At 43.9% G+C, this 25,029-nt stretch overlaps 2 protein-coding genes across 5 annotated transcripts in view; both read left to right on the plus strand.

Moving 5' to 3' along the window:
* The first annotated feature begins 2,669 nt into the window (after nucleotides 1–2,669).
* On the plus strand, nucleotides 2,670–16,602 carry TMEM170A (transmembrane protein 170A). 2 transcript variants are annotated; one of them, XM_043436653.1, is made up of 3 exons: nucleotides 2,670–3,018; nucleotides 10,799–10,969; nucleotides 13,445–16,602. In XM_043436653.1, the coding sequence occupies exons 1-3, from the start codon at nucleotides 2,886–2,888 to the stop codon at nucleotides 13,573–13,575; spliced, it is 435 nt and encodes a 144-aa protein (XP_043292588.1). In that variant the 5' UTR covers nucleotides 2,670–2,885; the 3' UTR covers nucleotides 13,576–16,602. The 2 variants fall into 2 exon arrangements, with proteins under 2 accessions (XP_043292588.1, XP_043292589.1); XM_043436654.1 differs by having other exon boundaries at nucleotides 2,672–3,018; nucleotides 10,799–10,900.
* A 5,915-nt stretch (nucleotides 16,603–22,517) lies between these two features.
* The window catches only part of LOC122421111 (craniofacial development protein 2-like), a 38,241-nt gene continuing 35,729 nt past the window's right edge, over nucleotides 22,518–25,029 (plus strand). For all 3 annotated transcript variants that reach the window (XM_043436911.1, XM_043436912.1, XM_043436913.1), the window contains exon 1: nucleotides 22,518–22,719. In XM_043436911.1, coding sequence (XP_043292846.1) covers nucleotides 22,656–22,719 — 64 coding nt within the window. In that variant the 5' untranslated portion in view covers nucleotides 22,518–22,655. The remainder of the gene's footprint in view (nucleotides 22,720–25,029) is intronic.

Raw genomic sequence — 25,029 nt, forward strand, 5'->3', positions numbered from 1 at the left:
TTGCTGGGTCATATGGCAGTTCTATTTCCAGTTTTTTAAGAAATCTCCACACTGTTCTCCATAGCGGCTGTACTAGTTTGCATTCCCACCAACAGTGTAAGAGGGTTCCCTTTTCTCCACACCCTCTCCAGCATTTATTGCTTGTAGACTTTTGGATAGCAGCCATCCTGACTGGCGTGTAATGGTACCTCATTGTGGTTTTGATTTGCATTTCTCTGATAATGAGTGATGTTGAGCACCTTTTCATGTGTTTGTTATCCATCTGTATGTCTTCTTTGGAGAAATGTCTGTTTAGTTCTTTGGCCCACTGTTTGATTGGGTCATTTATTTTTCTGGAATTGAGCTTCAGGAGTTGCTTGTTTATTTTTGAGATTAATCCTTTGTCTGTTGCTTCATTTGCTATTATTTTCTCCCAATCTGAGGGCTGTCTTTTCACCTTGCTTATAATTTCCTTTGTTGTGCAAAAGCTTTTAAGTTTCATTAGGTCCCATTTGTTTATTTTTGCTTTTATTTCCAATATTCTGGGAGGTGGGTCATAGAGGATCCTACTGTGATTCATGTCGGAGAGTGTTTTGCCTGTGTTTCTCCTCTAGGAGTTTTATAGTTTCTGGTCTTACATTTAGATCTTTAATCCATTTTGAGTTGATTTTTGTGTATGGTGTTAGAAAGTGTTCTAGTTTCATTCTTTTGCAAGTGGTTGACCAGTTTTCCCAGCACCACTTGTCAAAGAGGTTGTCTTTTTTCCATTGTATATCCTTGCCCCTTTGTCGAAGATAAGGTGTCCATAGGTACGTGGATTTATCTCTGGGCTTTCTATTCTGTTCCATTGATCTATATTTCTGTCTTTGTGCCAGTACCATACTGTCTTGATTAGTCATCACTCTTTAACTTCCTTGGGGTACATACTCAACTTCCCTTAGAAAGGTCATGTAAAAGATACATTTTCTAAAGAAAGAAAAAGATACATTTTCTGAGTTCTGTAAGTCTAAATGGCTTTTTAAAAATTTCTAAATTCACAATCTGACTGAGAATAGAATTCTAAATTCAAAATAATGTTTCCTGATATGATGCATCATTGATTGTTATATAATCTTAAAATAATTGGTTTCTTCCACTTCTTTTACACTCTGCTAGTCTGGGAAATGTACCAAAAGACAGCATTGTTAAATATTTTATGACTTTAAAAAATGCTTACTGTTTTTGTTTTAGAAAAGTTTCTTGTTTGAGGAAAATCCCAGTTGTAGTGTTAGAGAATTGGTATCAGAAAGCTTCAAAAACCAAGGCTTTCAAGAGGGAACTCTAATTAACAATGTTGTTAATGTCCTTGAATTAAAAGGAAAACATAATGTATTTTGTATTCAATGCTTTTTAATGAACTCTTGAATAACACAAGATCTTAATTAAATTTACACATCCTTTCCTTTATGGTCTTTGTTTTTTATGTCTAAGAACCCCTTCACTATCATGAGACAAAGATATTCAACACTGTCTTCTGAAAGTTTTATAGTTCTTCATCTCACTATAAGTGAAACAAGGAGGTGGTGGGTGTCTAAAAAATACACGCACACACACAAAGTTTTTGTTTGCTTTATATTTGCTTCATAATTTCTGTAGGTTTGTGTTTTTCCTGGAGTTTGTATTTTCAGTCCTTTTATTGAAATATAGCTGACCAACACTATTGTGTGAGTTTCAGGTGTATTACACGGGGACTTCCCTGTAGCTCAAACAGTAAAGAACCTTCCTGCAATGCAGGAGACCAGGGTTCGATCCCTGGGTTGGGAAGTTCCTCTGGCGAAGGGAATAGTAATCTACTCCAGTATTCTTGCCTGGAGAATCCCATGGACAGAGAAGCCTGGTGGGCTACAGTCCATGGCCTCACAAAGAGTCAGGCACGACTGAGGGACTAACGCACACACTCACAGTGATATGACATTTGTACACATCGTGAAATGGCCACTGTAGTAAGTCATTACAACATTATTGACATATTCTTTACGTTGTACACACTCTTTTTTAATTTGAAGTGTTCTCTCAAAATCTTTTTTCTTCCAAATATTGAAGGTATTGCTGCATCATCTTCCAGCTTTTTTCACTTTTGCTGAACCATCTGATTCTCATTGCCAGATGCATATGTATGTAGGTATTTATCTTTCTACCCACCTACCTACCTCTTTGTGTGTCTACCTGTCTATCTAACCATAATCTATCATCCGTCTATCTACCTCCCTCCCTTCCTCTGTGCTGTAGTATGATTGGTCGCTTCAGTCGCTTTGCTACCCCATGGACTGTATAGCCCGCCACCCCGCCAGGCTCCTCTGTCCAACGGATTCTCCCGGCAAGAATACTGGAGTGAGCTGCCATGCCCTCCGCCAGGGGATCTTCCCGACTCAGGGATCGAACCTGTGTCTCCAGCATTGCAGGCAGATTCTTGACCACTAGCGCCGCCTGGAAAGCCCCTCTCCCTCTCTATATGTAGTTCCACTCCTTTCTTCTAGGTGGCGCTGCAGAAAAGGACAGAGCCGACCGTGCCCCACCGGAGCAGGAGCGACTTCTCCAGTAGGGGGCGTAGCCCGTAGGGGGCCAGGTCTCCGAGAGCCGTACGCAACGTCAAGGGCGGGAACGACGCTCGCCCCGCCTCTGCCGTCGACAGCGCTCTGTGATTGGAGGAGGGAGCCGTCACTTGGCAGGGCCGTTGGGGTAGGAGGAAGAGAGCCGCGGTCGAAGGTGACGCGGAGGCCGCGGAGGTGTGGGGAGTGGAGCGAGCGGTACGCGAGCAGGCGCCGCGGCGGCATCTCGGACGCTCTCTGTCAGCGGCCCCTCGGGCCCTCTCCCTCAGCGGCCGCTCGGGCGCTCTCCCTCAGCCCTCTGCGGTGAATGGCGGCGGGATGGAACGCGAGGGGAGCGGCGGCAGCGGGGCGTCGGCAGGGCTCCTGCAGCAGATCCTCAGCCTGAAGCTGGTGCCGCGGGTGGGCAACGGGACGCTGTGCCCCAACTCCACCTCGCTCTGCTCCTTCCCAGGTACGGCCGCTCTGCGGCCGCGCTCCGGGGCTGATTTCCTTGTGGGAGGGGGTCGGCTCTCAGTCGGCGGAGAGCTGAGGGCGGCAGCTCTTCCGCCTCCCCCCGCCGCTTGGCCTCGGGCCCCTCGGGCGGGCCACCCCGATCCCGTGGTGGGCCCCGTCGGTGAGGGGAACTCGGCCTCCCCCCGAACTCGTCCTGCTCTCTGGAGTTCCCAAACGCCCCGGCTTCAGGCGGGAACTCGGCAGCGCCCTGGTGGCGGCCGCCCCTCCTCGTCTGGGGCACCGGAGGCGGTCATCGCCTCCTTTTGGCTTGGGGGGGCGCTGGGTGACCTCAGCCCCTTTCGTCCGCCCCGGCCTCTGGGCTTTCTTGCCTCGGACGGTGCGTCGTCCCGGCCGGTCTGAGGGCCGTCGGTCAGAACTCAGGCACCCACTGTGCCTAGGATAAGTAGCCCAGCCTCTGCACCAGGAGGCTGTCTGCCGATCGCTGCCACCCACGTCCAGATCCACCCTCTCCGCCAGCCTCTCTTTCTAGGAATCCCTTTCTGGAAACCTGTTGCCTAGTCTCTGACTCCTGTGTTCGAGAACGTCGACACGGCTCCTTACTGATTCTTATCCCACTTAATCTCGGCTGGGCTTGAGAGCAGAGGTTTTCAAATTTAGTAATCGAGATAGAAAGCTATCGGGCTTAGAAAACGAGAGGAGGAAAAATTACTTGGCAAGGCTGAAAATAAAGCTTTGGAGTGGAGAGTAGGGTTGTGTGTTGGCCCTTTTGAAGGCAAGAAGACTGTAGATCAGGGGTGTTTGAAGGGTGAGGTAGGGCCCTCCCGCAAAGCTGACGGATACTTTCACTCAGTAAACTGTGCAAGAACCGGCCTGAGACCTGCAAAGAAAGGAGGGTTGGATTACTGAGTACAGTTAAAACTGGTAAACAAGGCACCTGTGATTTCTCATCCGCTGGGCAGCGACTGCCAGGCGCCATTCAGCAGACACCAGGGACTTGCTATGTATTACCTTTCTAGTATAGAATACGTTTCTAGTATTTTCCCCGACAGGTCTGTGAAGTAGTTAATTACATTCAAAACCACGTTGAGGCAGACGCGGGTGTTAGCTTGAAATCATGCCTATAGTGATCATCTGGCGAAAGGTATCACAAGATACTAAGATCACATTTGACAATGACAATAGAAATATATGGCATTCTGGAGACCATGTTCAGAAAATGAAACGTTCATGCAGTCTGAAGGCTCTACTGGACCGGATTGGCCTGTTAATTTTCTCACAACTCTTTATTTGGAAAATTTTCAAACCTACGGAAAAATCGAAATGATAGTGTAACAGATATCTATATACCCTTTACTTAGGTTCATTATTAATATTTCTTTTCTTTTGCTTTCTGTCTATATATATATGCGTGTACATAATATGTTTACTTTCTGCAGAGCCTTTTGAAAGGAAGTTACACAAATAGTGGTGCTTGACAGCTAATGCTTTATAGCATGTATCATTTAAAATGAGGACATTTTCTGCCACAGCCTAGAAAAACACACTGCACTGGAAGGTGTTAACACATTTAACATCGGTAGTATATTATCTAATGTATAGGCCTTATTGAAAGATACTCAGTTTGAATAATGCCATTTATACCTTTTTCTTAAAATTCCAGGATCTAATCAAGGATTACACATTGCATATAGTTGTCTTTTTAGTGTTATTGAATCCAGAATAGTTCCTCCATCTTTGTTTCAGTTTCTCGAGGGTTGACATTTTTTAAAGAGCAGGCTAACTGTTTCATAGACTGTCCTGTAGTCTAAGTTATCTGATTATTTCTTCATGATTAGATTCAGATGAAACATTTTTGTTCAGGATGCTACCTACATAGGTGATGTCCACTTCCCAGAGCACCACGTTAGGAGACATTTAATGTCAGTTTGTCCCTTTATTGATAACACAAAATTTAATCATTTGGTGAAGATGGTGTTTTATCAGATCTCTCCACTGTAAGGTTACCTAATCAATAAGTCATATGTGAGGTGATATTTTGAAACTGAACATTTTGTTCAGTCTCTCTGGCTTTCAGCTGCCTCTTTTAAAAAAAGCTTGAGGTAAGTGGATTTGGGACAATAGTTTTACTATGTTATAGTAGAGAATCTGTAGCTAAGCATATTGTTTTCCTTTTAGGAATGGTTCTGAAATATTAAACTGCAGTCTGTACTTGAGTACTTGGGTACTTCAGTGGATATATAACTTGGGTGTAGTGATCACCATGGCTCATTCATGCAGGACATATTTACTGATCAAGTGCAGACTCTGGGCTGGAGTTACAAACTTGCACAGCCCATGGACACAAGTTGATTGGAATGTGATGTGTAAACACACGGGTAAACATGTAACCGCCCTGTTGTGTCTCTTCTTTAGCTGGAATGATGGATTCAATAGGTACATAAAGTGTAATCCTTTCTGAGGCACCAAAACCTGCTGACCATGAATTTCATTTATTGTCCTGATTCTGGAATTGTTTCTATTTGGGCCCCACAGAAGAGGTTACTTGCATTTTATGCCAACTCAGTATGGCAAAGTCATCGCTCTGAAATACTCTGTGGTTTATCGCTGTCAGGAAGCTTTGAATTGATTTTTTTAAATCTGCATTTGCAGTGTAGACCTTTAGGTTTCTGCCTAACCCTTCTTATTCCAAGTAGTTCAAATTTCTTTGGTGGTCATTTTTAACAAATCTGAATGCTGAGAAAGGCAAATTATTCTCCCCCCGCCCCCCCCCCCCCCTTGAATCAGGAGTAAAATTCACTTTCTAAAGGTATGAATTTCATTATATTAATACTTTCAATATCAAAGTATATCTTCTCTCTTTTTTGGCCACGCCGCACGGCTTGTGGGAATTTAGTTCTTGGACTCAGGGATCAAACCTGGGCCCTCAGTAGTGAGAGCACAGAGTCCTAACTGCTGGACCACCAAGGAATTCCCCAGAGTGTACCTTCTGACAAACTAAAACCCACTAATGTTTTGGTTGTGCCGTTGCTGGAATCAAGAATAGGTCACACTTAGCTCAGTCATTTCCTCATCCAGTCTGCAGATTTACTCAGTGTCTATCTTGTGTCTGTTGTTTTCTAGGTACCAAGTAAAGGCGTGTTAGTGAACAAAAGAACTTTCATTCTAAAGGGGAAAGAGAAAACAAAATTTAAAAGTATGGAAAGGAGACAGTCCAGCACTTCCAGTGCAGGGGGCTCAGGTTCAGTCCCTGGTCAGGGAACTGAGTTCATGCATGCCTTGCAAAATGGCAAAATAAATAAAAATATGAAACGGAACAGACAGTGTGAGTGTAAGATTGGGCAGAGGGATAGTAAGGGGTATGTCTTGCGTGTCAAGTGGAATGCTTGTTTTACTTAAGGTCATGAGGGAGCCCTCTAAGATGATGCCATCGGAGATGAAATCTGAAAGGGAATGAGGAACTACCATGCAGCTGTCTGGAGACGGGCATTCTGGGTGAGGGGCAGCAGGTGCAGAGGCCCTGGGACGGGAGCTTGCTGCAGGAACATGAAGGAGGCCAGTGCAGTGGGAGGGGCGTGTGGGCATGGCGGGAGGGGAGTGAGGTCAGATCCCCTGAGGCCGTATTCCAGGGGTTTTGAGCAGAGGAAGGATGATCTGATTCACTTTTTTTTCTTTTTCATGTATGCAATTTAATGATTTTTTGCAGAGTTTGCAGTCATCATAAAAGCAACTTGAGAATGTTGTCATCGCTCCAACAAGAAACCTTGTCCCCATTAGCACTGACTTTCTGGTTTTGTGTGGAGAACAGATGAAAGGCCAGATCAGGGCAGATAAGAGGTAGCCGGAGCTCGGTCCAAGAGACCGTTAAGGTTGAGGCAGGCCAGAAGGGCCCACTCAGAAACCAGGGATAAGTGGGCAGTTAGGCAGTGGCCTCGGGAGAGAGGTGGCAGGCTACAGTTGAGAGTCCTGGCGGGCCAGTCCTCCTTGTAAGCAGAGGAAGGATATCTCGAAAAAACTCGGTTTCCCTTTACTCTCGCACTGCCACTGCGCTCACAACACTTCTGGCGCCAGATGTCGTTTTTCTACGCACCAAGCAGTTCTGGACACCAGTTGGTGTCCTACAACTCAGTTCCGTTCTGACACTGTCTGCCTGGAGCTGGCCTCCAGTCCCACGGGGTAAAGGCTCAGTTGCACAAGACTGCCCCCACCCCCCACTTCAGATGCCAGTCAAAGTTCAGGTTCTCACATGTGTTTCTGACCAGCTAAGGTTTCCGTGTCTTCCTTCTTGTTCAATTAAAAATGCTAGAGCAGCTTACAGAATTCAGGAAAACAGTTTACTTACTGTGTTACTGATATGTTCCCGAAGATGTTAAAGGATGGAAATGAACACCACATAAAGAGATAGGCAGGGTGAAGTCTGGAAGGGTCCCCGAGCACACGGAGCTTCTGTTCCTGTGGAGCTGGGGTTGGTCACCCTCCCAGCACATAGATGTCTTCACCAGCCCAGAAGCTCTTTGAACTCCATACTTTTGAATTGTCTATGGAGGCTTCATCACTTAGGCATGACTGATTATTAACTTGCTTCTAGCCCCCTCCTCTCTCCTGAGAATGGAGAGTGGGGCTGAAGGTTCCAAGCTTACAATCATGGCCTGGCCTTTCTGGTGACCAGTGCCCATCAAGGAGCCCACCAAGAGTTGCCTTATGAGAACAAAAGATACTCCTGGAAATTCCAAGGAATTTAGGAGCTCTTCCTCAGGAACCAGAGTCACAGATTAAGTCTTAGAAAAAAAGATTTTCCTAGCACCATTATCTTCAAGGGTTTTAGGCATCAGGAGTAGAGGCCAGATAGATTTGTATTAGTATTTCACAAGGAAACAGATGGATCCCTTGGCAGTTAGGTGGGAGTGGGTAAGAGAGGGGTCTCACAGTGGGCAGTGTGGACAGACACAGGCCGATGGGCACTTAGCATCTAGGCAGGCCAGCGCGGAGTTGCAGGACTGGGGTGGTCAACTTGGAACCCCGGCTACGCAGGCACCGGCTGTGTTCTCACAGTTGTTTGACCTGTACCAAGGCAGAGCGGGACAAGCTGAAAGGACGGCTGGGCGCCAGGCCTCACTCTGCCCACTTGTTCTGTGCTCCTCTTTCTGCTCATTGGGGCCAGTTTGGCCTTGAGCTCTTGCTTGGAAGTGAGGGGACTCGACTATGGAGGCTAGAGGGTCAGGGAGCACCGAGTTCCCCCGGACAGGTCTGCTGTGTGACCCTTCTGTTTAACTCAAACGCCAGTCTGCAGAATATGCTTAAAGATACAGACACTCTCTGGGCAGGGATCTTTGTCTTTTTAAAATTTCTGTTCTTGTTCACTGACGTGCCTGACATATGGAATGGGCTCTGTAAGTATTTGCTGAATGAATGAACTCTCAGTACTTGTATTAGCTTGCTGTGGCTACTGAAACAACCCACTACAAATTTAGTGGCTTAAAACAACACAGATCTATTAGTCCTGGAGGTCAGAAGTCCAAATGGGTCAGCAGAGCCATCTTCCTTTTAAAGGCTCTAAGGAGAATTTGTTTTCATGTCTTTTCCAGCTGCTAGAGGTCACCACATCCTTTGGTTTATGGCACCTTCCTCCATCTTTAAATCCAGCAGCATAGCGTCTTCAGATCTCTTTGACTCTGACCCTCTTCCAGGGATCCTTGATTATAGTAGGCCCACCTATAAAATCCAAGATACTAGCCCCCCCCCCCCACCATTGCAAGATGCCTAATCTCATCACACCTGCACACTCCCTTTTGTTATGTCAGGTTGCATTTTCATAGGCTCTGGAGTTGAGGATGTGGGCATCTTCTGCCACCAGTGCTTAGTCTGGTTTCCCCTTATAACATTTATTTCAGGTTAATAACCTGACTTGTTCTTCACCATGGGGAAATGATGTGACTTCAGCTGCCAGAGTAGACAAAGCTGAAGCTAATGCACTTTATGTGAAACAGTGAACAAGGAAATACTGTAAAATAGATAGATGTTTGACAGTGTATAGAGCCAGGGAAATGAAAAGTACTATATGATGGTCAATAAATACCTGTTAAATAGATGGCATATTAAGGTGCAGTATTAAAGGGGTATCACTTAGCTTTTTAAAAGTGTTTTATTGATTGAGGTTTGCTTTAGCTATTAGTGTTCTGTATTACTTCCATCCCTCTGAAAGCGTTTTATAAATTGTATTGTTCATCTAATATGATAAAGCCTTTCTTTCCTACTTAGAGTGACTTAAGTGACGCTATATAAAATATGGAGGCAGTGTGGGAGCGAACGGATGCGACTTAGGGCTGTAGGAAGGTGCACGCTGCTTCTTCCCCTCAGAGACTCAGGGGGGAGCCGACCTGCTGCACCAGATCCTGTTTGCACACATGCCTTTCAGCTTTTAGAGAAGTGGAGATGTGAGTTGCTAGCCCAGCAAGCCTCCTTGCTCCAGGGAAGTGGGAACAGGGGAGTGTTGGTGTCTGCTAGGGCTGCTGGAACCAAGCACCATGGACCGAGTGACTTGACCTACAGAGGTGGAGACAGTGCAAGATGAGGGTGCCGGCCTGGTCAGGCTGAGGGCCTCCTTGGGCCGCCTTCGTGATATGTCCTCACTCGACGGGGAGAGAAATAGGAGGAGGCACACAGGGAGAAATCTGCCTTCCTCTTGTAAGTCCACGGTCCTGTCGGATTAGGGCTTCCGCACATGGATTCATCCATGGCAGCTGGGTAGCACACCCGAGTGTCCAGACCCACTTTTCTGAAGTTACCAACTTCCTGTGTCTCCGCAGATGAAGGCTTCCCGCCAGTTCGCCGCCTGCGTGGTTCACCGCAGCCAGTGAGGAGCCGCGCCCTAGCGGGCCCTCGAGTTGCTGTGCTCGTCTCTCAAACCTGGGGGGCGCCGGCGGGAGCCACATGACGGCAAGGCTGTCAGCTGGGCGGCGGCTCCTCTGAACTCCTGGGGGCGGGTTTGTGTCCTCCACCCCCGGGCACTGCCATTCCGCGTCCTCACAGAGCTTGGTGCACAGCGGGGGGCTGTAAGGGCAGCCCGAGTCCCTTAGGTGACTTGGGGAGGAGCTGCTGAGGACTCGGGGATTAAAGGTGGGGGAGCTGCCTGGCGCCGTTTCCTGGGTTGGGGATGAGCTGGCCGTGGATGGTGTCCATGGAGGCCCCAGTGGGAGCGGCCAGCGTGCAGCGGGGCCCGGGCCTGACAGGCACCTGGGGAGGGTGGCACCTCTGGGCAGCGGGGTGCACACCAGCCTCTGCGGCCGCCGCCGACGACAAAGGTCGGGCCTTGACGCACGGCGCCGTCAGTGCTGCTCACACTTGTCCTTGTGAAAGGGAAGTCAAGTAAGGGAATTTGCAAATCTGGGTGGACTTTTTCTTCCATGTTTGGGAGTAGGGGTAGCTTGTCAGGAATGGCCAGCCTTTTCTGTAAAGGGCCAGGTTATAAATATTTTAGGCTTTGCAGGTCCTGTGGTCTCTGTCACTGTTTCAGCCCTGCTCTTGGAGCTTGAAAGCAGCCACAGACAAGACTTAAGTGAACGGGCGTGGCTGTGTTCCCCTGAGACCTTCCGCACAGAAACAGGGGGGCCATAGTTTAGTGATCCCTCCAAAACCAGCAGTGTTTGGAGATTCGACGGATGAACCGCCACTGCAACGGAGTCCTTTTAAAATTGAAATAACCGAGTATAATGACCGCGCCTTTGTAGTGAGTGCCCTGGGGAAGCTGGTGACGTCCACCCTTCTTTTGCTTTCCCTTGCAGAGATGTGGTATGGTGTGTTCCTGTGGGCACTGGTGACTTCTCTGTTCTTTCACGTCCCCGCCGGATTACTGGCCCTCTTCACCCTCAGACATCACAAATATGGTAGGTTCATGTCTGTAAGCATCCTGTTGATGGGCATCGTGGGACCAATTACTGCTGGAATCTTGACAAGTATGTTAGACGTTTAAAATACAGTCGAAACGTTTCATATGAATAGACAGTTAATTTTAGGAGCCGTTTTAGAAACATGTCTGAGTGGGATAAAGAAGTAAAGAGCGCTCTTTGTCCGCAGGTCCTGGTTTTTTTATATATTGTTCTCTTCTCACCTCAGTCCCCTCTTACTTGGCTAACATCTTTGACTTCCTGAGTCAGATTTTGTCTCATGGCTTTAGGGAAGCCACGTTAAGATTTGTGAGATATGTCTTGTGATCTTGACCACTACCAAGAGAATATTTGACTTGAAAGGAGAATACTCTCCTTTCTCTTCAGCTGTCACTTCACTGATTTGTGGCATTGCAATCTGGTTGATGATTACTTCCCTTCATCCAGGTGTAGGTATTTTAAGGAGGGAGGAAATTTTGTTTAGAAAAGTGCCTGTTTTTCTCTCTCAGGACTTTCTGAATAAGAGTTTGAGCAACATTCATAATTATACATTATTTTTATCTGTGTGGTGTCTTTTGGGTGGGGGTGCAGCTTTTGTTCATGTCACAGGGAGGAGAATATTTTGAAGCTCATAACAAAATAAAAATAGCATGTATATTTTATATAAATTAAAAATCATAAGAAAGCAAAAATAAAAATCCTCCATTACTGTATTCCTACGTGGTAACCACAGTTTGCATTTCGTTATATGCTTTCAGACTTTTTTCTTGGTATTTGTAATTAATTTTTTCAGTGTGATTTTAAACTTTGAACTTCAAGCAGAAATTCCCCTGTCTCTTTGACTTTAGGGGTTTTTTTGGGGACAAGGTGGCCTAGTTTCTCTGAGTTCTGTAGATGGTGGAACTTTTGTGACAAGGCAGTGGGGAGGCTAATTTTCTCCTGTCTGCATTAAGGAGTTTCCATAACTGGCCTTAAACAATATTTTTAACTATATCACCTACTGCTATCTTTAGAGAGCCTCTGCTCCAGTTTTCTTACTGGATTATTGGCCCCCAGGACCTGTTTTAGATTTCTCATTGGTAAAATAGCAATGCTGTGTGACGACTAAATGAAATAACGTGTGTATATAAAACACACAACAGAAAAAAAAAAAAAACAAAAACACACAACAGAATGTCTAACACGTAGTAATTGTGTCCTTTGGCTCTAGTGCGGACAGCCTATTCCCTTCCCATTTTGCTGCTGCTTCTGGTTTGCTTTGAACTATCTTCCCTTCATCATCCAAATCCCACTTTGGGGCCCAGTCCAAGTTCTTTAAGCTTCTTCTGACCCAACCCGCTTTTTTCTGGAGATAAATCACAAAGAGGCCTGATGGAACACATGCCTCTCAGATGGTAGTGTGAATAGCACAGTGTGTATGTATTGCCACTCGCACTGTTCTTTCTCCTTCAAATAGGTTAATATACCATCACATCCCATTGGTACAAGGTGTTGGCACTTGATCGAAACAGTATATGTCGTCCTACATTATTCAGAATCTGTTTCGTGCTTGTGCTTTCTGTCTTATGTCCCCAGCTGTATTCTCTGACCAAGGAGAATTTTGTTTGGAGCATTTTGGGGTGGGGTCAGGAGATTATCTGGGAACTTTGGATCTATCTGTTCTTTTCAAATGAATGAATTCTTGACTTTTCTTAGTACAATGCTGAGTCCCTGTGAGCAATTCGGGGTACCTGAGTAGAAACAGATGTCTGTCTATTCTGTTTATTCAATTTGTAGGAAGTTATAGTGGCCAACAGAATGAAATGGGAAATAGAAAGGAACCCCGGCGTATCCCTCACCTCAAGCCCTTTGAATGAATAGCAACTTGATGGGCTTAGGGTCCCGCTCTCCTTCCTCCTCCCTCCTTTTATTTTTCTGCTGTGCCACACAGCTTGTGGTATCTTAGTTCCCAAACCAGGGATTCAACCCCAGGCCACAGCAGTGGACCATCTGGGCATTCAGGGCGTTCGCTCCATCCATTTCTTGAAGGGAACTCTGAGTATAGTACAAGAGGGAGTGGGATTTCCCTGTGACTGCTCCTGAAATATTTCTTGCTCAGCCTCACGCAGAGGATTTTCTATCATTTATTGCCAAGAATTTGTTAGGTGTCTGTTACATGCCTGAGGAATAAGAGATGTTTTGAGTTTATAATTGGGTTATGTGAATATTGCAGTCTTTGTGATTTTGGTTATGACTTCCAGGTGATTTTATTCAATAAATCTAGGAGACTTAGTTTGAAAGAGTCCCTTTTCTAAAAGCATTTGTTGGTGACTTGCAAACCATATAAGGAATACTTAAAACCAAGAGTAGTCAGCGAAAAGAATAGGGAAAACAAAAACATTTCTGTAATGTTTAAATTTTAATGTAAAAAATATAGATCATTCTACTTAAGTTTTATTTTTTAATGTCTTTTTATGTTTTGTCTACTTAGAGTTTTAAGTGCTATATTTTTCTGATTATATTAACCCCCCTCTCATTTTTTACCACACTTGAATTTTTGAACAGGTGCAGCAATTGCGGGAGTGTACCGAGCAGCAGGAAAGGAAATGATCCCGTTTGAAGCGCTTACCTTGGGCGCTGGACAGACGTTTTGTGTCGTGGTGGTCTCCTTTTTACGGATTTTAGCTACTCTATAGCGCACGCCCTTGTGCTGTGATGGTGAATCGGTCTTACAGAACCCTCGGAAAGAATACATTATGGGATGTAGCGTTTTCTTAGTGCTTCAAACGGTATGAAGAACAACACTTCAGTCCTTTCTTCAGTTTGAAGTTCCAGGAATTAAAGATCTTTTTGGACTCATTGTTCTCAACTAAAAAAAAAAAAAAAAATCAAGTTTCTTTTCTTTCTGCTTTTTACATATTCAATTCAGGCAGTTTTACAGGTGCATCTTTACCCAAGCCCAGTCAGCAGTGCTTCTGTTGGCATCCTTCACATTGAAATTTACAATGTCCTGTGAGAAAAATGCAGCCTTGCCTGTTTCAGAGAAACTGTAGAACATATTGGTTTACTTCTGAGCACAGTATACTGTACTGAAATCTTATTTGATCTAATCTTGATTAAAATTTGGCAAACTCTTGCCACATCTTCATGACAGTAAGTGCCAAATAGGTTTTGGTTGAGTATAACGTTGAGAACAAATTTGGAGAAATAAAACACACCAAAAACCTATAACTCAAGTAGTGGCTTCAGTTCCACTATTTAAAGAAATAAAAGCTAACTCCTGAATGATGTGACATTTTATGGAGAACTATTTTCACCTCTGATTATTTTATATATTTTAAGATGTGTGAATTTCCTGTTTTGTACATTTTCTCAAAATAATCTAGGTAATTGAGAATTTTTTCCACAGAACTCCTGTACCACCTTTTCCTATCACTGTATTCTGTTGATTTTATTTAGTTTAATTGGAAACACGCCCTACTAGATAGTTCCAATGGAAAATTCTCAGCCATATTGATCAGGATACTCATTGGACATTGAGACACACACACAGAAAGATACTTTAAACATTCTATTACCATTTTTAGTGACTTTGGTTTACTTGTGGCTCTTAAAAAATTGTAAAAGTGCAGCTTTAACTGGAATTAGGTAGGGGTTATTGATTTCCTAGTCTTAATGTGGTTACCTAGTGGTGGGTCTTCAGCCCATTTTACAGTGTTGGGTATGACTCCCAGAAAGTGCCTAAAGTTTAATTTTCAGATATACCTTCCACTGTGCCCTTTATATTTCCTTTCAAGAGAATTTATATCCTTATATCAGAGTTTTTTTTTTAACCCAATTTTAGTTCTTTTTTCTTCTAATGCCTAGCTTTTTTTTTTCATCTAAAGGCCTAAAAACTGTGACCTTCAAAAGAAAAAGGATTGCAAAAATTAAGTATCTGACTTTATCCTTAACCACATAAACTGGTTTGTATGAAATACAGTTGTTGTTATCTGTTTTCAAAATAGTTTCTGGTACTTAAATCTGACATTTTAAAAGGGAAGTTTTCATTATGAGTGTGAAGCTACCTGCCCATGAGGTCAGGTGCAGTGCTGTTTGATTTAAAGCAATATGCACTCACTTTGGCTTCCGATTAAAAATAGCCAGGAGAATCAATTTACCAGGGATAGTCACAGAGAAAAATTACAAAGGATCCCAAAAAGTAAGTGAACATTTTCTTTTAAATAACAGACCATTAGACTACTTGTCAAAATTACGGTGATAGATACACTCTAACTAGGGGAAAAATTGTAGGAGTTGTATACAGGCAAATATCCTTACAAATTCCCCAACAAGATTACTCTCCAATGCGCAAATCTTTATTTCAAGCAAATTTTTATGTCTTTAGCTCAAGACTCCATTTTTCAGTTCAATAGTTGGATTTTGAAAAGTAGCCCTTCAGTTTAAGAAATTTTCCTTCGTCTCTACTGAAAGATGTCTCAGCATTCTCACCAAAAACATTCCTTTGGATGGAGTTTCACAAATCGAGCGTGGGCTAGTGGTCTGCAGGCCTCTCTCCCCAAATACTAATCTTTCAACATATTGATCCATGACTTAAACGTTTGGTTACTTCACTTCTAGAGCCAAAACAAAAGAACTAATGCATTTTGAAAGTTGTCTTTGTTTTCATCTGTTTCTTGTTTGATTATCCGCTGTTTTTAAGAACTTAAAAATATAAAATGGATCTTCAGATTATTGAATATTTCATTCATCCCAGTATGTGAACAATTCTGTGAATAAATGAATATAGACTTTATATAACTTGAGCTTTGTGGCTTGAAATGTTTTTAGGAAGAAACTATTTGAATTATAAGGAATGTTTATTGCCCCTAAGGGTTTATTTTTCAATTTCTCATTTCAAATGCACAGTTATTTGGGGGTGGTTGCTCAGATGAAAAAGTACTGGCATTTGTGTTGAACATTTTGTTTTTTCACATAAAGCTTCTGGGACGTTTTGCCAACTCCTGACTTGTCTGGAGACATGTGAAACCATCCCTGCTCCAGCTATGCATCCACTTTTCTTTTAGTGGGAAGGAGAAACCCCCAACCATGAAAAGCTGATTTCTGAATTCTTTGAGATAAAGGTTTTAGGAGAAAAACATTTCATGTAAACTTAAATCCAATACAAAAGAGTAATGACTATTCCAAGACAAAGGTGTCTCATTGTACTATTTACTAATTCAGAACATTACCTAGGAAATGTATAAACTAGGGAGATAAAGTTTATGCAAATAGTTATCTTTAAGCCCTTATGTTTCCCAAGTCTTTAAATTGTATGTTAGCTTTTGATTCCAAAAGCTGCTCTGGTTTGAATGAAGTTCTTAATACAACTGCAGTGCACACCAGCCTTCCCTGGGAGATCATTTCCTGAAGTTGAAGTCCTGGTGCTGTCCACACGCAGAAGGTTCTATGTACTTGCGTTTCTGTTTTGTGTGTTGTTACCCTGCTTGTGGTAAAGTCAGCTTAACTTTTTGTATTAGATTATTTCACTAAATGCTGCAGTCAAACTGATTAAATCTTTGTACCACAGAAAGTTATTTAAATTTTATTTTTCTACTGAAATTTCTAATTCTGGTATAAATGTTTATCAAGAAAGATTACCCTCAACTCTGTGAACTTGAACTGTTTTTTCTTTTTCAGTGGCCAATGAATTTAAGCTTTTGTAATAAAGATTTCCACCTTAAGTGTGCTGTTTTTCTTTTTAAGCTTAGTACTTAACATATCTATTTTTAACTGTATTTCCTTTCTGTTCAACTTACTAGTTTATGGTAAAATTCCTGTCCAAAGATCTGATTAAACACTACTCACATGTGGGCTTGAGCCTTATTAACTTCACTTTCTGTGCTATGTTACCATCAAAAGCTTTTGTACAGTTTCACACTGCGATGGCTAAAAGCTGATAACCCTTTGTGATAAAAATGTATCATTTCAATGGTCCACATGAAGAGGGTCTCCAAGGTTGGTTCAGTATTCTGTGACGTAAGACGTTTTCTGCCTGGCCATTTTCAGCACATTGGATTGTCCCATTTGGGTAGCTTAGCCCATGGTCCCAAGGGAACTACTGGAGTTCCAGGCATGGCAGATGGACATACAGTGTAGCAGGAGACTAGCCATCCATTCTCTATTTTTTTTTTTTTTTAAATTTAGGTATAACATACAGTAAAGTGCATAAGTCTTAAATGTATAGCTTAATGATTTTTTATGTATTTATACACTTACGTGAAATGGTAGTACTTCGGTCAAGATATAGAGTAACACCCCAGAAGGATGCAGAACTCTGCAAGAAACCTCCAATATCTTATGTATCCCAACAGAGGATCTCTTCTGTTATCAAAAAGATGATAACCCACGATTGGACAGTGGGACGAGACTATGGGGAGAGGCTAAAGATGCTGAATTTGGCGGGAAAGGAAGGACCCCATAAATTATTGCCAAGACAACCTTGCAAAGAAGCCAGTTCTGACTCTGGGTTGGAAACTGCTTCTTGACTCGCTCTTTGTTGCTTTTGTCATTCGGTTCAGTCGCTCAGTCGTGTCCGACTCTGTGACCCCGTGGACTGCAGCATGCCAGGCCTCCCTGTCCATCACTAACTCCCAGAGTTTACTCAAACTCAGGTCCATTGAGTCAGTGATGCCATCCAGCCATCTCATCCTCTGTCGTCCCCTTCTCCCGCCTTCAATCTTTCCCAGCATCAGGGTCTTTTCCAATGAGTCAGTTCTTCACATCAGGTGGCCAAAGTATTGGAGTTTCAACTTCAGCATCAGTCCTTCCAATGAATATTCAGGGCTGATTTCCTTTAGGATGGACTGGTTGGATCTTGCAGTCCTAGGAACTCTCAAGAGTCTTCTACATTTCTTTATAGCTTTCTTTTGTTATTATAATCATACTTAATAGCCGCCTCTGAGGACCCTGTCCCCCGGCCAGACTATAAGCTCAAGTGCTTTTGTTCTGCTAATGGAGAGAGAACCTGACCCTGCCCACCTGTGAACAGAAGAGATCAACTCACCCCTTCCCAAGTCTGGCCCTTCTCTCGGAGGTGTTTTGCAAGACTGAGGACCCTTTCACTTTAGTTCCCCACTGCCTCTCCTTTATTCTGCCTCTTGACTTTAGTTCCTCATTGCTTATTTCTCTCTGACTCAACAGAACTTTGCATTCAGAGCCCCACAAGGTGGTTCCTCTGAGGCACTAGTCTGCCATCTTAGCCAGCTTTCCAAATGAAGTGATTTTCCTTGCCTCAACACTTCGTCTCTCGGATTCACTGGCCTGTCCTGCGGTGAGCAGAGCTAGCTTGGACTCGGTAACAACATCGTAAGAGTGAACCAGGAAACTTGTAGGGTTTGGGGTTTGTATTGTGGCCAATATTTGTCTAAAGGGATTGCTCAGTTTCAGCCTATTCTTGGTGGGATTATGTGCTGAAATCTCTAAATTTTTAAGTGGTATGTTGGGTGTTCCCCACACTAACAAACATACTGGACACCAGAAAGGGTGTTCAACAATTCAACTCAATTCTGACTCTACCCAGAAGTAGCACCCCACCCACCCCCAACCCCCCATCCTCAACCCCCAACTCCAGACATCTGTGCTTCTGACTGATTTGATTATAAGTTGGGTTCAATTAATTTTGTTAGAGCGACTCACAGAACTCAGACTACTTACTAGATCACTGGTTTATCATAAGGATTTAAATCAGGAACAGCCAGATGGAAGAGATGCACAGGGCAAGGCATGGGGTATGTGTGTGGCACTTTTGTGCCCCTTCAAAGGGACAAAGTTCTCCCTGAATTTCCACATGTTGAACGGAAGGTCTCAACCGTGTCCTTTGCAGCTGTGTGGAGACCTCATTACATAGGCATGATTCATTAAATCACTGGCCATTGGGGATAATGTATATTTCTTCAAAATCATAATATCGCAGCTGGTGACATTTAAATTCATGGAAAACGCTTTTCAAATCCAAAAATGTATGTTTTTAAGCTCGATGAGGGCTGCTAACCAATTTTAGACCTCTTTACTAAACAATTTGACAAAGAGAAGACAGTTCCATCATTACCCTTAAAGTGGTCAGAAACTGTGAACCTGAACAAATGTATGGGATGCTTGTAAGCTCCAAAGAGGAGAGTGGGAGAAGTGGGGTGCTGGAGGAGAGTCTACTGAAGAACGCTAGGGTAGTGTTTTGCCCAGACTGAGACTCCAAGGACAGGGCAAAAGGTACATCCCAGTTTGTCACAAAATGACAAGCATTCTATATGGTTGTACTTTCACATGGATTAACTTGAATGAAGGATTCCTTGTGGATGTTTGAATTCTAGAATACAGCCATTCCTTGTAATTACGTCTATAATGCTACCACGCACACTCAATTAGCAGAAATACAGGATTGGGTTCTTGTGGGTCTCTGGTCCTACCATTTTTGTCAACTGATCAGTACATAGGTTTGTTTTATGTATGTTTCTGTTCAAAGACACTGTGTTTGATATATCTTACAAATAATGATACATAGTATTAATAATGAAACAATTACTTCAATGACAGCATTATTGTGTCCTCTACAACACTGAGGCTGCACTATTTTAACTCTTCCCTTCAGTCACACACACACAGAAACACAGACTACACATACAGTACTCATCCAGTAAATACATACTATATAGTGCACATTAATGCAACTAAAGATTAAATGTTTAACATTTTGTAAAAATGTTACCTAACATCTTCCTGGTTGATGGAGCTGCAGGCTGAACAATGGCACAGAGCAAGTGTGGTCAAGCCTCTCCACCTTGGCTTACCCCACAAAAACAAGGGAGAGGTTGGTGGCACTCATTCTGCAGATGAGGAAGAGGGTGGCAGGTTGACATCTATCTGTCAGTTCAACCTCAGAGGTTTGGCTCTCAGCACTTATTGATGGAGTGGGCAATTTTTTCTCCCACAATGACTCCAGAAATTACATTGGCCCTGTCTGCTTAGCTTTTTGCCTTAAGTGTCTCAACATAGGGGGCAAATGCACAAGAGAAAAAAAAGTGCTTAAATTTGAGGTTTCGATCAAGCATAGGGTCACACTCTTCCATGTCACTGAAATTTTTTTCCAAAGTGGAGTTCCATTCTGTTATTTGACTGCTGTAAAGAGGGACAATTTCTGGACTCTTCGGCTGACTTTCATCACTGTTTTCATCAACACTGCCTTGCTTTGGCATCTCGTCCAAGTCTTCATTGGTGGGTTCTATTGCTTTCTCTGCCAAAATTTCCTCCACATCTTCCTCATGTCACCAAAGCCTTCTCCACCTATTTGCATGTGGTATGCATTATGTTTTTGACACTGTTGTTTATACTCTCTGCAGCACCTTCAAAGCCTTCAAAATTCTCCACGCAGTCCAGTCAAACATTTTTCCAACAGTAATTGATGGTCACCTGCTTGATGTTGCCAACATAATCAATCACCTCACGTACAGTGACTGATTTCTAATAGTCCATCATGGTAGTTTCCTTGTTGGCTTTGAGAGCCTCCAAAGTCTTGTTATAAAGCTCACTTGTAAAAAAAAAAAAAAAGCTCAGTTGTATACTGTGACTTGAAGGCTTTCATTATGCCCTGATCCAGGGGCTGGATGAGAGGTAGTATTTGGGGGAATGAAAAGAGCTTCCATGTTGGGGTGGGCATTTTTGAGTTTTTCACAGCAATGGACTGGGGCATCCAAAATTAACAAAATCTTCAAGGCAAGGTTTCTACCCTGGGGATAGTATTCAACTGCTAATATGATTCAGCTGTGGAACCAATCAGATGCCTTCCACCCTTTTTGGTTCCACTTCCAATGCACCAGATATGATTCACGTTTTTCCCGTTAAGTGCTTGTGCACTTGAAGGTCTGTACACCAGTAAGAGTTTGCACTTCGAGTCACCCTTGGCATTGGTGCACGTACGTAGGGTTGCATAGTCCTGGAATGATTTAAAGCCAGGGGCATTGGAGACCATTCACGTTACATAGGTTCTTTTGCCAACATTCTTATAAAATAAGCCAGTTTCACCAGCGTTGAAAACCGGCTCTTTCACATACCCCTTTTCCTGTATAACATTTAGCAAGCATCGTTTGAATTCTTCCGCAGCCTCCTAATCTGCAGAACTTGCCTCAGCTGCAAGCTTAACATTATTGACATCATATGGCCTTTTGAAACGTGCAACCCAGCCAGCACTAGCAGAGAAGGGCTTCTTCACATTTTTCTGACCCAGGGTAACATGATGGTAAACTTTTTTGGCTTTCAGCCTCAACAATGCTGCCTACTAGACTTTTTTCATTGGTTTTATTGGTTGAATCCACAAATTGAGCCACTTTTCCATCTTTTCCATAGCTGCCTCGCACACTGTGAATGTCATTTTAGCACTTTACGGAGCAGCATCAGATACAGATTGGTGACTTTCCTTTTCCTTGATGTACTGGATAGTTTATTCATTAACACTGAACTCACAGCTAATAGCACTATAAAACATACCTGAATGAAGCTTTATCTAACCCAAGTATTTTCTCCATAAGGCACATCACAACCTTCTCGCACTTACAAACATTAGGAAGCACCCCAGCAATTCTCTTGTTGCCGAGTACAAGCTTGCTCTCCTCGCCGCAGGATAGGTCAATGAGTCAGGGAGACGAAGTGTTGAGGCAAGGCCAGCAGACGGATAAGATGGCAAGCTAGTGCATCAAAATAACCATCTTACTGGGATCTGGATGCCAGGTTCTTTTATATATCAGAGAGAAAGAAGCAATGAGCAACTAAAGTCACAAGACAAAATAGAGAGGGAGATGCAGTGGGGAAGTAAAGTGAAGGGTCTTCCGTCTTGTAAAACATCTCCAAGGGAACGTACAGCCTTCAGAAGGGGTGTGTTAATCTCTTCTATTCACAGGTGGGCAGGGACAAACTACGCCTCCTAGAGTCGAACAAAGACATGTTAGTTTGCAGTCAAGTGAGAGGCAGGGTCCTCCAGGCAAGCCACTGAGTATTGTCAGGCGAGTGTATACTCTTCAGTTTTTGTCTCGTCACAACAAAGATTTGGAGTGATGGACATTAAAGTCAAAGAAACAGTTTCCAATATGGAGTCAGAATTGGCTTCCTCCCTGCAACACACCCAGGGGTCATTTTAAACAGCGAAATCACTGACAGACAGCACAAAGATGAAAAAACAAAAGAAAACGCGGCACTAAACAGACTGGGAAGACGATATTTATTTACTCTAAGAGGGCTGAAGCAAGATAACAAATTGCCTGCAACCTCAGTACAACCCACCACTGGTTAACTTAAAATTTTCACTCTCTGAGCATGTCTGGGGAAATAACCCCAGAAAGCACCGTGAGTATTGATTTTGGGGGGGGGGGTGGCTATTTTCACAAGTAAGCGAATTCAATAATACCAACCAGTGACTAACGAAGGGCAGCTGTGTTCCCATAGGCAAAATAAATTTTCCTTAAGCAGATACACTAAATCAAAGCCGCTGAGCTCTGAAGACTACAAGTCCTAGCATGCACCGCTTCAAGACGAAGCCGGCGTTCCGCCGACCTCCATATAAGCGTCAGGTCCGCGGCTTTGGCCCGGAAGTGGTGCTTCTCGACCTAGCGCCGTTTCTCCGTGTGCGCACGCGCCGCTGGAGCCGCCGCCATCCCCGTCGCCTCCGCGCACTCCGCGTTTTTACCGTCTCCCTAGAGCTTTGCCGTTGGAGGCGGTTGCTGCGGCACCGTAGGCCCCGCGCGGCAGCAATATGGAGGAGTTTAAGTCCGAGGATTTCTCCGTCTCGAAGGAGGACGAGGATTACGCGCTGTCGGGTGAGCACTTCTCTTGAGGCGAGAGGCGACGTGCCCCGCCCCCGCCTCGCTTGAGGCTCGCTTTGCCAGGCGTCTGTGGGCCCGGTGGGAGGGTGGCGAGGTTCTCAAGCGGCCTTGAGCCCGCACCGCGCGGCGGGGTGGCCCCAGTTAGAGTACCGGGACCTTTCCCGCTGCTGCTTCTCTGGGCCGTGTTCGGCCAACGCCCCCCTCTCAGAGGGCGGGAACCCGCTAGTGAGCTCGACCGCTAGCGGCGGTTGGGTATCGCGTACCGTCGCAACCCTGAACGCTTCTGAAAGGCCATCTTACGCAGACCTTCCGTCCCCAGGGAATTGCTAGCATCACGACCCCGATACATCATTTTCCGTCCTCCAAAGAGATATGGTGGTTAAAAGTTCACATAATGATGCCCTTTTGCTTCTTTGCAGTCTCTGTACTCAGCCCTTCATAGACCTTTGTTTTATTGTTTTTCTGTGTTGCCCAAATCTTGGCGCTCTGTGCACCTTGCGAACAGAAATAGGCAGACGAGTTTTGGAGGAAAAGGAAAGAGTGGCTTTGTTACTTTTGCCAGGCAGAGGGTTAGGGCAACACGGTAGACCAGCGCGTCAAGAACTGTGCCCCTCTCCCTGGTGAGTACGGAAAGGTCGTGTAGTCAGGCAGGAGTTGGTGAGAAAGGATCAAGGCAGTAACCGTCTAGTATTCTTCTGCAAAGTTTCAAAAAGGTTGCTGGCGAGATTAGGGTGTGGTCCAGTTTGTCAGTGGTGAGCTTCTCTGGTCCTTTAATCTTGCCTCAAGTGGTTTCTTTGCTATTCCTGCTTTGAATAGCAAGTGTTCTGCTGTTTGGAAATGAGAAAAGGTCATGGAGACTGGAGTCTTGTCTGTAAGAAATAGGGGACAAAAAGGCCTCTGTGCCCAGGAGTCCCTAACGGGCCTGCTCGGCAACGTGTATAGGCTTCTAAAACAGATCCAGACCAAAATGTTACCCATACCTACCCCTTCTGCCATCCTGCCCGTTCCCCAGACTCCCGCATCTCATTAGAAGTATCTGCTGGCACAGTTGCACTGGGTCAAACAAGATAAAAAAAAAAAAAAAGCCTGGAGAGTTGTCCTTGTTGATTCACATTCTTTTGGTCGAGCCAATCATTACATTCAGTTTGAGGCTACAGCGAAGATGAACTTCTGATCACTCCGTCACCAGTATGGCTCTTACTGAGCTACCATTATCAACTAAGACTTGCCATAGTTTCCCCGCTCCTTTCCTGCGTTAGATTCTTTTTTTTTTTTTTTTTCTTTTTCCTGCGTTAGATTCTTGTCCATCAGCATTGTGTGTGCTACGTCCCACTCTTTGTGACCCTATGGACTGGGGGCCCGTCAGGCTCCTCTGTCCATGGCATTCTCCAGGCCAGAATACTTGAGAAGGTTGCCATGCTCTCCTCCAGGGGATCTTCCCAACCCAGGGATGGAACCCCAGTCTCCTGAGTCTCTTGCGTTGGCATGCAGTTTCCTTACCATTAGCACCATCTGGGAAGCTCTTTAAATATCTGCATGATTATTTGAAAATTGGTTTTCATTTTAATCAAAGTTAACCATGAGCCTGCTAAAAATAGTCAAATATTTCTAAAAGAATTATTTTGAAACTGAACCATTTACATCACTTCTCCTCCCTGTCCATCCTCCCCTGTAGAAACTGCTTTCTTCTTTTAAAATTTGATATTTCCATCGTCTGTTGACTTAACCCATTCATGTTAGGTATTCTTTTAACATCTCCTTGAGTCTTTCACCTCTCTGCCAACACACACTTTTTCTCCTTCAGACTGTTCCCACTTCCCGGGCCTGCCAATGTTCCTACGTCAGTTTGGGTTAGACTATTATTAAGTGTTTCTTTTTTTTTTTTTTTGTAATGACTTTGTGAGCCTCATGTAACTGAACCATCTGGTATATGCAGCTACTGCTTTTCCTGCACTAGTTTTCTCTGGAGTTAATAATTGCCATTTTGTTGTTGTTTAGTCATCTATGTGCTCACTACTGATTTGATCCTAAACACTCACAATTGTTTAAATCACCTCCCAACATATTTAGATTTATTAGATAATCATTCGCTATTTGGAAGTCCGTCTTTGTCTTCTCACCTGCTCCATCCAATTTGTCTTGGTTTTATCATTTTGAAACCTAAAATCTTCCATTGTGACCACTACTTTGGATGTTTCATTTATGTCCCTTTTCTCTTAGATTCCCTGTTTTCTTGGGTCCCGTGATGTCTTCTTTCTTGGTGTGTTCCACCAAAAATAAGAATTAATCCTCAAATAACTTCTT

This window comes from Cervus canadensis, chromosome 18 (assembly GCF_019320065.1).
Source record: "Cervus canadensis isolate Bull #8, Minnesota chromosome 18, ASM1932006v1, whole genome shotgun sequence".
Lineage (NCBI taxonomy): Eukaryota > Metazoa > Chordata > Mammalia > Artiodactyla > Cervidae > Cervus > Cervus canadensis.